An 18,126-nucleotide genomic window follows, 5' to 3' on the forward strand; every position below is an offset into this window, starting at 1 on the left:
ATTTCTAATCTTTTAAATTATATTTAAGTGATAAAAGAGATATGAGCCTTGAAGAAAATCTTTTGTGGAAGTGTAAAATATTAAAGCACAACTAGGAAGTCATATCAATGAATATTTTAATTCAATTATAATTTACTATGTGGAAAAGAATACAAATTCAACCTAAAGCTTTTATCTTCAGTTTTATACAACTGAAACTGTGGGGAAAATGTCAAAACACTTCACTGTTAAAATGTCCTGACATTTTTTATTTAACTCTGTGATCAGAGCTTGCTACTTTTTATTACTTAGTACTAAGTGATCCTTGAGAAACCTATATGCAGGTCAGGAAGCAACAGTTAGAACTGGACATGGAACAACAGACTGGTTCCAAATAGGAAAAGGAATACGTCAAGGCTGTATACTGCCACCCTGCTTATTTAATGTATATGCAGAGTACATCATGAGAAACGCTGGGCTGGAAGAAGCACAAGCTGGAATCAAGGTTGCCGGGAGAAATCTCAATAACTTCAGATATGCAGATGACACCACCCTTCTGGCAGAAAGTGAAGGAGGAAGAGTGAAAAAGTTGGCTTAAAGCTTAACATTCAGAAAACTAAGATCATGGCATGTGGTCCCATCACTTCATGGGAAATAGATGGGGAAACAGTGTCAGACTTTATTTTTGGGGGCTCCAAAATCACTGCAGATGGTGACTGCAGCCATGAAATTAAAAGACGCTTACTCCTTGGAAGGAAAGTTATGACCAACCTAGATAGCATATTCAAAAGCAGAGACATTACTTTGCCAACAAAGGTCCATCTAGTCAAGGCTATGGTTTTTCCTGTGGTCATGTATGGATGGGAGATTTGGACTGTGAAGAAAGCTGAGTGCCAAAGAATTGATGCTTTTGAACTGTGGTGTTGGGAGAAGACTCGAGAGTCCCTTGGGCTGCAAGGAAATCCAACCAGTCCATCCTAAAGGAGATCAGTCCTGGATGTTCATTGGAAGGACTGATGCTGAAGCTGAAACTCCAATACTTCGTGCACCTCATGCAAAGAGTTGACTCATTGGAAAAGACTCTGATGCTGGGAGGGATTGGGGGCAGGAGTAGGGGACGACAGAGGATGAGATGGCTGGATGGTATCACCGACTCGATGGACATGAGTTTGAGTGAACTCCGGGAGTTGGTGATGGACAGGGAGGCCTGGCATGCTGCGATTCATGAGGTCACAGAGTTGGGAGACGACTGAGCGACTGAATTGAACTGATCCCTTTCTTTCCATACCATGAACTTTTGACATATGAATTAATTTTATTAGAGTGTCTACTCTTTATAACTTTCCTACCAACATTACAAACCTAATCTGATTCCTTAACTTTGCTCGGTACATGAAGAAATGTTACTTTCCAATTTATAAATGGGCTGGGATCCTAGATTTTCATTTACACTGTAACTGCAATTTACAAGAGATACCAAGTCAAGAAGAACAGTACTACAACGAGCTGTAAGAGGAAAGAGTTAAGATATGGAACAATGTGGGAAATAAATAGAGTGACTGAGAGAGAGAAGAAATTAATTTGAAGGATTGAAGACACACATTCAAATTGCCTCCTTCGTACAGTTTACAAAGCCACCATTACCAATAAGTGTATCCCAGGTCTCAGGAATACACAGAAGAAAGGCTGAGAAGATTACAACAGAGGCTGACTTATGAATTACCAAATTCCCTGGCTGCACAAAATGCACAACCAAATATAGCTTTATTTTAACAATAAGTAGCAAAGAAATATGTGTACTGGACTGTCTGTAAACTAACTAAAACTCAGTATCAGACTGAGTTACTGAAACTCAGAGCAATGAAGTAATAAACAAATCTGTGGCAAAGTATTTTTGAAAGATGAACCTTTTTATCCTGATAGTCCCCCTTCCCTTACCCCGTTTTCAAAAGATAACGAACCTTCTGTTAACTGCCCCAGAAGGATGTGGCAAAGAAAGGAGAAACAGCCCTATGCCTCTTTGGTTTTTATGTTGCAAAATTAAGGGAACTAGTAGGACAGATACAAGGAGGAGGAGGGTAAAGACAAAATATCCTGGATATCAAGGGTACAGAAAAAAATGTGTAGAACAGGGAGACAGTGAGGGCTTTATCTACAGATGAGAAAGAGTCCTGGTTTTGAGAAGTGGTGTGTGTGTGGCTGCATTTGTGTGTATGGAGAGGTGGTAGTGTTGCTGAGGCTTCCTGGTGGAGCCATCAAGAAGCCACACACACCAAAGAGGAATTGGAGCTATATACAGAATCTTGGCAGACAGGGCCAGAGCCAAGTTTGCAGATGCCTCTGCCTTAAGTGGGGCATAGAAATAGCACACGGTCATGTGGCTTGGAAGGTGCTACATCTGAAAGGCCATCCTGAACAGAATGCAAAATGTTTCAGCAGTAACTCATTTGAACAAATGTCTTGAGGACTAGATCGTATTCCCAACCCAATATCCTGGCACAGTCAAACCCTAGAACCGTACCCCGTGGGACTGAGCAGACAGAACCTGAGTAAAGACTGAGGGCAACCTTCCTGCCAACTCAGAGACTGTATGGGGACTGTGGTGGAATGATGGGAAACTCTAAATATCTAAAAAAGTGAGAAAAACACAAAATAACTAACAATAACAAAATGTGAGGCTCCCTAAAGCCCATCAGGCTTTTTTACTCAGGTGGTTTAACAGAACACTTACAGGATTTAATACAAAAATATTCTTGAGTCTTTAGAATAACTACTATTCTATGATCTAAGTGCCTGCCTCATTTTGGGCATTTTAGTTATTTTACATTCACTTTGAACTGATCAACAGTTACATCCCTGATAAAAGTCACATCACAACGATAGGGCTAAAACAATACATTGCAATACTGTAGTACATTGCAACACTGTGGTCTATAAGTGCGTGTATGCTTCTGAAATTACTCAATTCATGTATGGACAAGCAGAAAAGCCACAAAAGTTGGCAGTTCATAACTATATTTTTTAACAAAAATCTTGAAGCTAAAAATTTGATAACTTATGTTTTATAAACCCATTTTACCAAGTTAACATAATTTTTAAAAGGTGCATGAAAATTAAGTCAGTCTTCCTTCTCCAATTTACCAACTCTGTTTCTAAAAGCAATCAGTTTATTGTTCATCTTTTGTTAAAAATTATAGGTAATGTAGATAGCTATGTACAAGAATGAGCCAGTTATATACAAACGTATGCCATGTATGTATTTTCTCAGTTTATTTTCCACAAATGGGATTCTCACTAGAAAAACTGTCCTGAATTTTTTCACACAACATTTTTGGAGACCTTCCATATCCAGTACACACAGCCACAATTCCACTGCATATTTTTATTATTGCACTTTTCACTATTAAAAACAAAGCCGCAAGTAACATTCTTATACAGTTATACAAAGATATCTGTAACAAATTTCTGAACAACTGCTATGTCAAAGGATACAGGTCTTTAAATACACACATCCTTGTTTCTTCTCTATAGTTAATTTTCATCAGTTGATATGATGGAAAATCTCTTTCATCCACTGTAACCCCCTGGACTCAATGGTTTCACCTAAAGCAAATATGAGAGTAGGTGGGAAATTCCTATTCTAATCCCTTTACTGGAGTTTTATATTGATTTATCTAATTGAGGAGATCGTTTTTCAAATATATGATTTTTATTTCAAAGTGTAGTTATTTTCCTTTCTAGGAAATGATGGCAGCTCTATGTTTCTCTAAAAAAGCTTCCAGCGAAGAAAGATTATTATATGTTGTAAACATTTCAATATTATTTAGCAATTTCAGGTTTATAGAGATGAGACGACTTTCAGAAGTTTTATGAAGTCAGAGATGTAAGCAGAAACAAACAGAAAAACAAACAAAAATCTTCCATGTTCCCATACTGGGAAAGGTATCTTATTAAAAAATGTTAAGCTATCAGTTACATTCTTCTAAAATGTATTCCTGTCATAAACAAACAATAGGATGAGATGTGACCACATATTGATAAATTCCAAGTCCTGTTTTAGAGCTTTTGACGTTTGAAATGTTTTAGTAAACTAAAATACTATGAAATATAATGCAGTAATAAAAAAAAGAATGAGGTAGAACTATGTTTACTGATACAGAATGAGCTCCAAGATATTTTAACGAAGCTGCAGCATATGCATGATTACAATTATTTTTTCTACAGCTGTGATAAAACCACATATCTTGTTATTATACTTTTATACACATATAAACAAATAGAAAAAGACCTGAAAATACATAAGTAGATTAATGGTAACCTTTGTTTTAATGAATTTTTTTTTTTCATAGCAACTAAAATTTTTATTTAATAAATGGTACAAAGCACAGTGCCAAAAACATTAACATTTAAAATTTCACCAAAAGAAAAAATACTATAGAATACACAGTTGCAAACAGCTACATTATTTTACAACTGCCTCAGGCTGCAAAAAGAAAAAACCCAATGCCATACCTAAGTTATCCCTCTCTCAAAATAATGCCATTTATGTTATAAACCATGAGCACCCCATCAAAAGACTGGAACTGTTTTTGTTAATTCTGTGGCCATATTGTTAAAAGGGCAACAATTTGGGGCTTTATACAGAGTTAGAGTTCCTATCAGAGGGACAACAGCACCACAGCCTTAGTGAATCCTTATGAAAAGAGGTACATGAATGACTGAATTACAGGAGTTACAAGGAATGAGAGCTGCTCACTTCCCACAGAAAACCAACAAAGGCACAACATACAGACCATTTGCTTACGAATGTGTAAAACTCAAAGTCCACGTTATTCCTACAAGTTGAAAGGGCTTCAGAATTCACACAATACTAGTTTTCTTTTGGTTCTGGTTAAATTATATATACCAGTTTATAACAGAAATGGTAAAATCTGTAACTCTGTTCAAAGTTTTAAAAGATTACTTAAGAATGGTTTCTTGTATTTCTATGCCACCTTTATAGTTCTGCTTTCTCATTTCTTCATTAGTAAATTCAGTGTGCAGGTTTTATCCCAGGCTAATTTAATTTATAACTTCCGGAAGGAACGCCCTCTCGAATCCACAGAGCGTTGAGGTGGGGAGCCCCCACCCACGTCACCAACATGCATGTCGCCCCACACCGCCTCTTCGCTCTTCTCAGCTAAAGCCACCGTTGAGTCTTCCGCCTCACCCCTCCTCCCGTCGCGGCCCTCCTCAGGGTGTCTTCCATCACAGTCACAGGCTCGGATGCGAGCTCTGGGCTGGTACAGCTGCAAGCCTGGCCGGTCCTTGTTTCCCGTGCGCTTCTTTCTGGGCGCCGGCCGGTCTTCACTCTTCTCCTTTCCCGGCCTCTCTGCTGCTTCCACAGGGCAGCCCCTATCCTGGCTCCCTCTTCTCCCTCCGTCTGCGGCCGACCCCTTCCCCCGTGCCAGCTCTTCTCCATTTCTTTCCGAACATTTTTCCAGCTCATGGTGGGCTCTGTGTTTCCTGCTGTCATCCAAGTGGCATTGCTGTGCTTCAAGTTCTTTTTCTCGGGATTTTCTCTCCTTATCCCTTTGCTCTTTATCACTGTCATATTGTGACCTCTCCCGGAGCTCCTCCAGCGAGCCCTCTGGGGGCTTGGGCTTCAGGACCACCGCACTGGGACAAGGCTCCCACTTCCCGTCTCCAGGGTCAGTCTCCTCCGCTCTTTCTGTTTCTCAGTGCTCGGCTCCTCTCCCTTTTCTGGTTTTTTGAGAAGCTTCATCCTTACTTCCTTCTCCGCCGTTTTCTTGTTTTTCTGCTGCTTTCCTCCTGCACTTCTCCTCCTCCCGCCGCCTCCGCTTCTCTTCTTCCCGTAGGCGCTTCTTTTCCAGCTCCCTCCTCCTCCGCTCCTCTCGTTTTTCTTCTCGAATTCGCTGCTTCTCTAATTTTCTGTTCTTAATATATTCCAAGAGAGGTGTGGTTCTTCTAGCAATAAGTTCTCGTGTCTTTGCCTCTATGTCTCCCAGAAGAGTTTCAGGACTGACACTAGTTTTCTCCTCCTCCACACAGTAAGTTTCTAAAAATTTCTTATACTCTGGGTCATCTTCAATGCTTCCGGTTTTGGCATCTTTTTTCTTTAGCTTCTTTTTGGCTATCTTCTGGAATGGAGCAAATTCTACCACTGCAGGATATTCTAGCCCTTTATTATCAATGAAGATGTATCCATCAAAACGATCTCTAAAAAGAAGGATGTCATCTGGATTTCTAAAGTTAATGTATTCTCTTGAGTAGAGATGAGGATAAAGACTGACATCAGCAGTAAAGAACTCGAAGTAATCGTGTGCAGGCAGCGGGTGCAGCTGCTGTTCCAGCTGCTCCTTGGTGAGGCTGGGGGGAAGCCGCCGGATGACCACTTTGCTCAAGACCATCCTCTTTTCCTCGCGAGGTTTGCCTGCGCCGCTCCCACAGCTGGAAGAGGAGGCCAGCGGCGCGCTTCGGCCTCCCGCCGAGGAGACTCCCGGCGCAACTGGCTTTCTGCGGATGATGGTTTCTCCCTCCCGCTCGGACCCCGGACCCCGCGTAGCAACGGCCACACCGAGGCCCCCGGCTCCATCCTCCGAGCGCATCCGTACCCCACGCGGCGGTGCCCTGAAATTTTTTTCATGAGACTGTAACTCATATAACTAAGTTATGAAATTAAAAATCAAAATTAACAGGTAGTTTTATAAGCTGTAAACACTATAACCAGCTGGCTACTAATAAAAGCTTTGATGGACTCATACATAAAACTAATCAACAATTTTAATGATAAGCAAATGTGTGCAGGGCTTCCTTCGTGGCTGAGACGGTAAAGCGTCTGTAATGCGGGAGACCCAGGTTCAATTCCTGTGTCGGGAAGATCCCCTGGAGAAGGCAATTGCAATCCACTCCAGCACTCTTGCCTGGAAAATCCCATGGACGGAGGAGCCTGATAGGCTACAGTCCATGGGGTCACAAAGAGTCGGACACGACTGAGCGACTTCACTTTCACTTTTCAAATGTGTGCAACTTTATCAAAAAGCTGAACAGCCGTGGGTCTTCAATTTTCAAGTACAGGAGCAGAGGAAAGGGATTTTTCCTCCCCTACCAGTACCATCTGACCTGAACACACAGTTGGAATACAGCAGCTGCACTGACAGGTCTCCACTCAACTATTCTGTCAATCTGCCCCTCAGCTTGTAGGAATTCCACTCCCTTTCCTATTAAAAGGTTAAGGAGTGGAAGGGAATATTCTGCCTAAAACTGATGAAACCTGAGTTAAGTAACATTTGTAGCTTTCCAATCATGTTAAATCATCATATTCACAAGGGAAAATTAAAAAAAACTTTTTTATTATAAACAATCTCAAATATACACAAAAGCAGAATATAGTGAGTGCTCACTTTGGCAGCACATATACTAAAACTGGAACAATCCAGAGATTAGCATGGCCCCTGTGCAAGGATGACATGCAAATTTATTAAGTGTTCCACGTTTTTTGGAAGCAACCTAGATGTCCATTGACAGATGAATGCATAAAGAAGCTATGGTACATGTATACAATGGAATATTACTTAGCCAACTTAGCTCCATAATCTGTAAAACATCTTCATTTTTAGATTTTTAAACAATTTGAATGCTCAATCCAATGATTTCCCCCCATTCCTTTCCAATCACCTGCCATTAGCATTTGTCCATTTACAAACAGTATCAAATAAATTAGTAGGCATAGACTCATAAAAGATGAAAAAGAACGTTACATATTTTAGCAAAAGGGGACGGTTTGTGTTTTTACCTTCGTCCTCTCTGTTAAATGACACCTGGTTGAGAATACAATAGTTTTCTCGGAAACAACCAGATGGTAAATATCCTCAGCTTCACTTGCCATCAGGTCTCTTTTCCAACTACTCAACTCTGACGTTTTAGCATGAAAGCAGCCATAATCAATATATAAAACAATGGGGCACAGGTATGCTACAATGAAATTCAATTTACAAAAACAGGTGGCAGATCAGGTTTGGCCTGAGGGCCACAGTTCGCTGACCTCTGCTCTGGAATATTTTATCAAAATTATTTTATTCTTTTTAGCATAGTTGAGAATAACTGATGAGTAATATTAAATGATTCCTAATATAATACAAAACAAAGTGTTTCCAGATACAGGAAAATAAGATCATTAAAATCTTATAATGTATCTTAGGTATATAAAAGGGGCCAATGCACCAATAAGGTAATTTCAAGATCAAATAAGCTTTATTCTATCAAAAAAAATATATCTCAATTTTCTCTTTATTCTGTGGAAGGTCCTGTAAGTAAGAATAAATGACATGAAATAATTCTTACAAAAAGAACTGCTCAAGAAAATTTAAAAATGAAGACTGGGTCCAACAGACCCTGAGAGGATACTGAGAGTGCAGCCTATTAAGTGACTTTAACTTTGATCCAGGAGACTAAGGATAGGGTCTGAAATTTCATAAATTCAGAGTAAGAAAATCTTCAGAGTTTTTTTGTTTGTTTGTTTGCTGTTGCTATAACTGAGGAATAAAAACTACTAGACTAGTGATTCTTGTAAACTAGCAGCATGAGCATCACTTAGAAACCTATGAGGAATGTAAATTTCTGGGCTCTACCTTATACTTACTGAACAGAAACTCTAGACTAGGTGAAGCCCAGCAAAATGCTTCAACAAGTTTTTCTGACTTCATTAGCCTAAGAAACATCCTTTCCATCAGCTGGGCCAGGTAGTACCACACTAACAATAATAAACCAATTTCTTGAGAAACAGAGCTCCTAATGTCTGGTTCTCATTACTTTTACGTGTTAAGAGGAGACTTGTAATGATTTAATGACTAATAATTCAGCTGCACACTGATAATTCCGGATAATGACCTGTATTGTTTTTGCCTTGCTACCATGCCTAAGCTATCTGATGGCATAAAAATTCTAATATACACTGTCTTGAGTTTTGATTTAGAAGGAGTATTTTATATTTATGGATACAGGATAGTTGGGACTATCAGGTGAAATAACACGTTTTTGGCGTACTGTAAAAGTTCAGTACTGTTGTTAATTGTTGAACATGGTTTTCACACTTTCTTAAACTTATACTTGTGCTTTTTTAAACAAAGTTTTTCTCATTAGGAGTTACAGTCATTCATTACAAACAACAGAAATTTAAAAAAAAAAACTATAATTTCAAAATTCAGATAAACTAACAGTTTGGTTATATCCTTCCAGTGTTTTAGGGCTTTTTGTTTTTCTCTTTTTTGCCTTGGTTCTTTTACTGTTATCAGCAATATACAAAATTTTATAGACTCTGCTGCAGAAAAGGATAACATATTTGTGAATTTTTAAATGAAATATTAGAGTTACCCTACCCAGCTACAGAAAGTACTGTATTATTTCCTTAACAGACTGTGGGCTCAAATTATAAGGTTCATATTATACACCCACTAAAAAGCTCAAGTTTATGGTTTCAATCAGCTTTCACTGTGAGGAAGAAACTGAGTCCTTTGCTACCAACTTGCACTTTTCTAACAGAATGGGTCATTTCCCAACACATCCTTTCCCTTGGAAATTTTTACCATATTTCTAATGTTCTGTCATTCAATTATGATCGTACAAAGTCTCACTTATCACTCTGCAGAAGAAAAGAAATCAATTATCAATTCTTTAAATGAGCAGGCTTCATCTTTGTCAGTCATCTCTTCTCTGGAAAATGTGTAGAAGCCTGGAAACATCTCAAGCATAAAACGAGCAGTTAATGGGCAGCTAAAAAATAAATAGCCCCTGACACTGCAAGATGCTAGGAAAATCTGCTCCTAGCCATGAAAGGGACTTAAAGGTAACTACTAACTAATAGATGTCATAGGAACCAAAGACCAAATTTAAAACCTTTTTAGACACTGAAGGAACTCCACAAAAATCTGATTACAATTTCTGTATAGTACTATTTACAGTGTTTGTAAAAGTACTGGCACTACATTTGATAACAACAGTCTCAGATTAAGGAGTGTCTGCTAAGGGCAATTCCTTCTATTAATGCACTTATTTCAGGTTTGCCTCAAATAGAAGATCATTTATCATTCTTTCTGATACTTTCCTAGTTATAAAACTAGGGGGAAAAATGCAAAAATTGGAAATAGGACTAACTGCGAAACGTGATAAAATTTGGGAAAATGCTGACAGAAAAGCAAATGTGGAAAATGAAACAGTTCAATGTTATATATGATTAGTGCAATCAATTTGGCCAAAAAATAACTTCAAGGAGGAATGGCTGGAATGTGATTTTCAACTAAATGACCTCAAGTTTTATTTTATTAATTTATCTGACAAACAGGCTTACAGGACAATTATAAAAGGAAAGCCCTACGAACTCTGCAGTGTGATTCCAATGCCACCCAGGGAAGATTTGGGGAGATGAGTTCCAAGGCCAGCCATTAATCACATCTCCTCGGTGGGACTACCTCACTAGTTAAGATGAACACTGTAATAGCCTAATCCTGTTAGCCATTAGGATCAATCAACTCCCAACACTGATACAATGCTCATCATGAACCTTTTTAAAAAAACTATAAATAGGGCTCCCCATGAACATTTCTTTCACAGAAACAAGCATGAGCATAGCAGTGTCTCAGCTCCTTTGGAAACTAAGTTTCTTAACAGGCATTTAGGCTTATATATTGTTCCTTTTCAGTCAAGAGTTGACAGATCAATAAATGCTATGAAAAGCCTTATGATCACTGTTGATTTTAGAGATCAACAGTGTAACACACAGAGGCACACTAACAAAATGAGTAACTGAAAAGGACTTGTTTTCTCATGCCAGAAGTTAAGACAAGCACAGACAAGTTTTCATGGGACAGCCAGCAAACTAATCTGTTCATAATTTGAAGATAAAAGCTTCCCTTTCTGCAAAATCAGGTGGATTCTGTTGTCCTAATCATGAGGACATTAGCCTTGAAGAGGTCATTTAAATAGGTTAGCTAAGATTGGGGGAGGGAATAACAAGTGGGATAGGCTCTCAATCATTTCCCATACCCTCATCCCCAATTCAGAGTGATCAGCCAAATATATTATAGCAAATAGGAGTAAAATATGCCAGACAGGTAAAATTCTGAATTCTTCACAATTATTTTGGCAGAGAAAAATAAAGATTAAATAACAACTGAATTTTTTACTACAAATCTGTAAACTAGCATTCTACTGACATTCTATAGAACTCAGGTCTTTTTCCTGGTCATAACTAGCTTGTGTTAAGTATACCCAATGCTTTTCATATTTTTTAAAAAACCAAGTTGCTTATAAGGAGATTTGAACTTAAACTTCTGCAGCCTGCTTAAGATGTTATCTTTGTTAAGTCTGTGGGGAAATGTTTGTTTGTTTACTTCCTGGGAAGAAGTGTAGAAAAGCTTTTCCAAAAGGTAACTAAAAAATGTCAAGTATTCTCTGGGTCTGTTACATACAGTTGTGTTCAAAACATATTCCTAGTGTGTCTGGCATACAAACAAACATATATATAAAAAGATAATATACCACATACATATACAAATGAAGAACAGTGAAACATCACCACACAGGGGATATATTAAGTATTTTATCCAAACCTGTATATCATTAAAACATAAAAAACAAAAGTAAGCTCAAAAACCAAGTGACAGTAAGGTTCATACCTAACAGTCCAGTGTTTACATCATCTTCATTCTTCAAATTTTCAGCATGTAACTCTGTAAATACAAAAAGAGATTTTATAACTTGAACAGAAGCGCAAAGGCTAGAAAGACCTGGAGTTCTGGAAACGGCTCTGGAGCCGGAAACAACTGGGTTCAAACCTGGATTCCATTTACTAGCTAAGTGACCTTCAGGAAGCAAATAAGATGTCTTTATGATCAACTGCTATGTATGTAAAATGGGAATTTTTATTCCCAAGACATTTCATACAAGGCAAATTACTAGTTATTGAGTTCAATTCTGTATTCTCCAAAATAAGCACAGTTTAAGGTCTTCTGCAATGCACTTCTACTTACCAAGTTTTATGACTTTATGAACAAAGGCAATCTGAGTAAAACAGAAATAACTATCTACAAGACAAAACTGAACTGCTTTGAAAAAATGGGGGAGGGGAGTGGTAGAGGAATGAAACATTGGCACCCAAATATTTAACATTGACAATTTACACCCTGTACCACTGTATGAAGAGGTCAAACTCTCACATTAACATGCCAATCTGTCTTCTGTATGAAAATCAAGCATGGAAAGGTGTTAGATGCCATGAACAGCTCATGAGGGGCCTGAAGCAAAGAGGGAAAATAAAAACTATAATTAAATAGATTTAATTCTACTTAGTGAAGTAAAACTAATACTCGAGTTACGTGTTGGGTGCTTTTCATATAACAAACTAAGGTAGTTTTTTTTCCCAATAACTTAGCCAAAATCACAGTTAGAACTGAGGTTTCAACTCAGGTCTGATTCTTCACACGGTAAAATATCCAAACACATAATACATTTGTATGCGTTCTGGAAAACCGATCAAGGCATTATTTCTATTTCAACCTGGCCAGTACTTCAACTTCAGACACGAAATGTAAAACCATTAATCACAGACTATCTTGCTTTGCAACAGAATTTCACCAATACACTGGGTTGCAAACCTAGTAAAAAATCCAAGAGGGACTATTTTACCTAAATACACATTTTGGGCTGTGCAATGGAAATCCTTGTTCTTCAGGAATTCAATGTGTACAGAACAGGTGGATTGTACACCTCTAACCATTTGCAGATTTAAGTCTTTGAACTTGTATAGCTTTTTAAAATTACCCTTTTCACCGCCTTCATTTAAGGATAGTTGTTTTGCATTCTGCTTGATTTTACCAATATTTTATCCCCAAGTGTTCACTGATTTCATTATTTCTTCAAGACTACCAACCTATCAAGACCCTTTCTAAAAATGGGCCTCCTGATCACCGACCAAAGTCTTCTACTTTTAAGACAAGACAAAGGGGAAGACCAAAGAAAGGTGCGGATGAGGCGTATGGATGAAACCAGCTACCAAGCTTGCAGCTTCTATGGGGGAGAGGGCGATGAAGGCAAGGACCACATCCAGGCTCAACTGAAGTAAACTCTGGATAGACTTTCAAGGCCCGGGCTTCCTTCTGTACCTTTTACGATCAGGTAGGTGATGGCGAGCAGGCAGGCAAGAAGGATGGCGAACAGCAGAGAACAGAGAATTGAGAGGACTTGGACCGGCCAGCGCCGAGCCAGGGCTTTACCACCCGCATCCGCCGAGAAAATGCCATTGCGTTTATCGGGCAGAACCGGAGATCCGTCCCCATCTGGCTGGAGTACCGGGTCCTTTCTGAGTTTCGATGACGACCCGGCCGAGAACTCCGCCCGCAAATCACGGGCCACTTGGTCGCATCCCTCCTCCTCTTCGACTTCGCCCTCACCCCAGCTATCTCCCTGACTGAAAACGGAATACGCAGGTCGAGCGAACGGGACAGGGGTGCCGGGCCGGCGGCGCAGAGGGGCCGAACGTCTCCCGCTCTCCACAAACGACATGGCGGGAAAGACACTCAGGCCCTCGGAGGTCCAACGTCGCGCACCTACCCCGCCCCGCGGTCGCAGTAGCCAATGAGCAGCCAGGCCCACTGCGGCCTCCACCACTAGGCCCAGGCGCGCAGGGGTGCGTAAGGGTGCGTGCTGGAGCAAGAAAGGTGCCGTGGGGCCGATGAGAGGCTGAGCGCCCCTGGACCAGAGCACTACCCGCAAGCAGTACGAGGGAAGGCGAGCCGAGGCCCAAGGGAGCCGAGTTTCATCTCCGTGCAGCGTTTAGTCTCTCCGCCAGAAACCTCCGCCACCTTCACGTCACCTCTAAACTAGCGCGTGCCTTCGCAGTCCCAAAGCCGCACCTCCTCTACGCCCGGTCCTAGCGCCCGCCAACACACATTCCCGAACCTGTTTGCTTTCTCCTATCTTCTCTACACCAGCACTCTCCCCCGGCTTCCCTCAGTAACGGAAGCTCAGCGCCTGGCGCCTTCATCTCCCTTAGGCCCGATACCGCCTTCCCTTTCACATTGTTCTTCCCGTCCCTACCACAACTTCCCTCTACGCCGCGGGGCAGGTCTCCACCCCCGCCCCACCCTGGCGCGCGCCGGCCAGCTGGTGCGTGAGGAGCTCGAACCGGCTCCGGGCGACCCCTCCTCTAGCTTGCCCCGCCCCCTTCCTCCGCCTGTAGTCCCGCGCGCAAGCTACTGGCCCTGGTCACCGCTAACGCTAGAGGCTGCTTACCCCACCCCCATCCCATCCCACCTCTGGCGGCCTCAGGTTTGTGGGGCATAGGTGATTCGGAAGGGGGGCAGAGGTTGAAGGTGGCAGGCCTCCACTGGTCCACTCCCTACGGGGTGTGGCAGTCTAAGTTCGAGAAGCTGGGACACCGTTGTCTTCCCTTCCCCGGGGAAAGTTGGAGTTTTCCCTGCAGGGGAATCCGCGCAGAAACTTCTTCCGTCCCCCTCCCCCAACTCCATACTGTCGACGCTGAGTTAGGCTGAGGCTGGGGGCGAATCGCCGACGAGCTGAGAGTCGGAAACGCAGTCTGATTGGACAGCAGGGAAGCCTGTCAGCCTACTGGCCCCGCTGATCCCGCCCCATAGCGCAGGGCAGCCTTTAACCTTTGGCCCCAGTGGGCGCCAGCCACTCAGATCGCTTCTTGTTGGTATGTGTAGCGGCAGTGGCCGCCGGCGGAGCAGTCTGAGCCCGACGATGAGGCCGGGGACGGGAGCCGAGCGTGGAGGCCTCATGGTGAGTGAAATGGAGAACCATCCTCCCTCGCGGGGTCTCGGGGACGGGGAGCGGAGATTGTCCGGCTCAAGCCTCTGCTCCAGCTCTTGGGTCTCTGCTGACGGCTTCCTGAGGAGACGGCCCTCGGTAAGGGAGCGGTGGGGCAGGGGGAAAGCGGCACAATGAAAAACGGAATCAGAGAGACAGGAAGCATTCTCCAAAAGGAGAAGAAGATCAGAGTGGACGAAGGAAGAGCTCGAGATGCTGGGATTTGTTCCGAGGGAGAGAAATGGAGAGCGGGGATGCACAAAGGAAAGGAAGTGGGACCCTGGAAGTTTTCAGTAGGTTCGGCCTAGGCAGATGCGCGGTGGAGGTGCTGGGCCCTGGGCGGGGTGAGCGTTTTGGAGAGGTAGGCTGGGTTAAGCAGGGAGGGGGAGGCGGAGACGGAGACTTTTCCCGTAGACTTTGTTAACAGAGTCTGCCAGAATCTTAACTAATAGTAGTGGTGTTCGCAGCGGGGGGATCGCTGGGAGAATTGTCAGCAGATAACTACCTGGTTTTACGACCTCGAACAATGGACACACGTAAAGAAAGGAGTTGTCTTATAAAAAGCGCATTAAGGTGCCTAAATTAGTTGTTTACGTTTAGTGTTCGTAAATAACAGAGCTTAGTCTTTGTGGGGGGGATATTTTTTTGCATAAGTTATTTTAGCTGTGTTAGAGATTCTATTAGGAAATAATATATTTGTTAGGAGTGAGATGTCCCCGGGTACCGACGCTGTCTTTTATAAGACCAGCCCTCATCTCAGTTAATTGGGTAAATTTTCAGCGTTCTAAAGCTTAAAATCAGCTTAGAAATGAACTTGATAATGTGACGTTATAAAATAAACATAGTTGGCTATCTTATATCTGTGAAGTAGGACAAAGTTGTGGTTTTCACCGTAACAGTTAAGCTGGCCTTCACATGCATTTCCTCCCAGTTTAGCAAGCCAACTGGCAATTGATTAAATCAGCATGCTCTTAAAAAAAACTATGAATTAGGTGTCCGGTACTGATTTTAATTTTTCCATTTTCTGAAATTTAGTCAAGTTCAAGCTTATAAACACTGGTGTAATTCTTTTATTTAAGAGAAGAAAGTATAAGTAATTGAGTCGAACATTAGCCAAATATTATGTCATGCACAAAACTGATTTGTAGGAATCAAATTTTTGAGAAGCATTTATTTAAACTTGGCAAATTTTTAAATTGTCCCTCTTTTTCAGATGGGGCATCCTGGCATGCATTATGCCCCAATGGGAATGCATCCTATGGGTCAGAGAGCGAATATGCCTCCTGTACCTCATGGAATGATGCCACAAATGATGCCCCCAATGGGAGGACCACCAATGGGACAAGTAAGAATGTTTTGTTTTGTATTTATTTGTTTACTTTTGCCTGTGGTATTCTTATGTCAAAGAATTTAAAAATCTGGGTCAATACTTGCAGCTGTTTGTTTCATTTTATGTCAAAATAATGTTTTAAGTAAGTGAAATGTTGAATAATCACAACACTAATCAAATTTTGATTGTATTGAAAAGTCTTCTGTATAAGAGGTTTGTTTTCTGCAGTAACAAAGCTGAGTTGTTTTTATTTTATATTTTTAATTTAAAAGTAGCAATGTATAGCTAAGCTTTTGAGTTTAATGGCTTTACTCCCCCCAAGAATGTCAACTGAAGTAATTTGCTATGTCAATACAATTTATGTCGGTGGACGTTGTACATGCATAGACTCTGAAAACAGCAATTGTTTAGGCCTTTGACTTGGAATGAATTTTATTTCTGAAATAGCTTCCTGTCGTGTGTGGATGTGTGTGGTGGGGGTGGATGTGGGAAGATTGTACTCTGATTTGGTTCTTCATAGGATGGTGCCAAATAGGTAGATTATTTTCCACTTACACTAGTTTGTTTTTTTGTTTTCTTAAATGCTTATGGCTTTTGCACTCCTGGTTTTGAGCTAGCTATCCCTTCCATCTCCAGCATAAATTGTAAACAGACATTTTGTGGGAGTGATTTGGACCAAAAGGTTTTAATGCTGACTCAATGAATTCAGTAAACTGAATTCCTAGAAAAACAGTGAAGAAAGGTAACAGGTTTGGTTACCGTAAATAATTTTATGCCCCCTGTTAGGTTCTGTAATACACATATCCTTTGGTGGCTGGGTTCTTTCCATTTAGTATCTGGATAAATCATCAACTGTTTAGGCTAACAATATTTGGAAAGCCAGTCAATTAGGTATGAGCTTTCTGCCAGTTGGGGGCATCATTTGCTTTGATAATCATTTAAACCTTGATGGTTTGAGTTAAATTGGTGAAATTGCAGTGGAGAAAGGAGCTCATTCTGTGTCTTTTTATTTTTTTAACTCAAGAGTAGAAGGGCTTAATGTCAAGTGGTTTTATCCTCTTTTTTATTTGGAATATAGCCCTTAATTTTGTTATAAAAGGCACCAGGCCCAAAAGGATTCTACTTATAGGAGTTCTTTAAATAAAAGAACTATTTGTTACTTTTAAAACACAAGTTTTAAAACTCCCTAGGTGATGGAGAAACAACTCTGATTCCTCTTCTGTTTCATTCCATCTCTAAACAGCAAGGAGCTCTTCTTGTTTTCTTAGTAGAGCTGCTCTAACTAGATAATGAGCTTTAAAAAAAATATTTACTCTTTAAATGCTCTGGTTCTTATTTAAAATTAGTTTCTTTCCACAGAAAGATAAAATAAAACAATTTGCTACTGCCAGATGCTTCTCTCTTTTCTGGGGCCTTCTGTTTCCATTGGGCCAATCAAGGTAAGTTTTGCAAGGGATTGACCTGCTTACCCTTGCTGTATTGGTGCTATTGCACTACCAAAACCAAGATACCAGCTAGTCATTTCAAGTAACATGCAGATATGATTTTATTTTTTAAGTATTCATGTATCTCATTGACATAAGCTGGTCACAATTTGCTTTACGGCCCTTTCTCTTTACTTTATAGTGACCATCTTCCTAGTAAGGTTATTTGCTACTTGGTACACGTTCATTCAGATACTTTTACCTTGTGGTTTTTTCTACCTTTTTCCTAGCCCAGGATATGCCCTTTAAGCTTACCCTGACTATTTAGCTGTGTAAAAGTCTGTCTCTGTTGGCTCCTTTTAAGATAATAATTGAATGACTTAAGAGTCCAGCTTTGAGGAAATCAAGAGAATCTCTTTTTTTTCCCCCCCTTAGATTAGATTATTCCCTTTTTTCCCTTTTAGTATCTAACAAATATGGAGCCCAAATCTTGGTAAAACAGATGCTTTTTTTAGGTGTTATAGCAGACTGAGAGGGTATGAATAATATAACCATGTATCCAGGAATCTA

The 18,126-nt window shown here is 40.7% G+C and overlaps 2 protein-coding genes, 1 non-coding gene and 1 pseudogene across 12 annotated transcripts in view; 2 read left to right on the top strand and 2 right to left on the bottom strand.

Annotated features, from left to right (window-relative positions):
- Positions 1-14,016, bottom strand: part of ARL6IP6 (ADP ribosylation factor like GTPase 6 interacting protein 6) — a 41,672-nt gene extending 27,656 nt beyond the window's left edge. Inside the window, exons 1-2 of the mRNA XM_061437970.1 lie at positions 13,137-14,016; positions 11,652-11,705 (exon numbers count right to left, since the gene is read on the bottom strand). Coding sequence (XP_061293954.1) covers positions 11,652-11,705; positions 13,137-13,536 — 454 coding nt within the window. The 5' untranslated portion in view covers positions 13,537-14,016. The remainder of the gene's footprint in view (positions 1-11,651; positions 11,706-13,136) is intronic.
- LOC133259895 (regulator of nonsense transcripts 3A-like) lies at positions 3,226-6,602 on the bottom strand (annotated as a pseudogene).
- LOC133236504 (U6 spliceosomal RNA) lies at positions 7,375-7,478 on the top strand. The gene has a single exon (XR_009732914.1). It is a non-coding gene; the product is annotated as a U6 spliceosomal RNA (small nuclear RNA).
- Positions 14,017-14,211: 195 nt separating the features above from the next.
- The window catches only part of PRPF40A (pre-mRNA processing factor 40 homolog A), a 58,882-nt gene continuing 54,967 nt past the window's right edge, over positions 14,212-18,126 (top strand). For 4 of the 10 annotated variants that reach the window (XM_061437915.1, XM_061437918.1, XM_061437934.1 and 1 more), the window contains exons 1-2: positions 14,214-14,775; positions 16,016-16,147. In XM_061437915.1, the coding sequence (XP_061293899.1) occupies positions 14,692-14,775; positions 16,016-16,147 (216 nt within the window). In that variant the 5' untranslated portion in view covers positions 14,214-14,691. Of the gene's footprint in view, positions 14,902-16,015; positions 16,148-17,491; positions 17,572-18,126 lie in introns of those variants that run through there. The other 6 variants (XM_061437881.1, XM_061437888.1, XM_061437906.1 and 3 more) reach the window with 4 other exon arrangements.

The sequence above is a fragment of the Bos javanicus genome, chromosome 2 (assembly GCF_032452875.1).
Source record: "Bos javanicus breed banteng chromosome 2, ARS-OSU_banteng_1.0, whole genome shotgun sequence".
Lineage (NCBI taxonomy): Eukaryota > Metazoa > Chordata > Mammalia > Artiodactyla > Bovidae > Bos > Bos javanicus.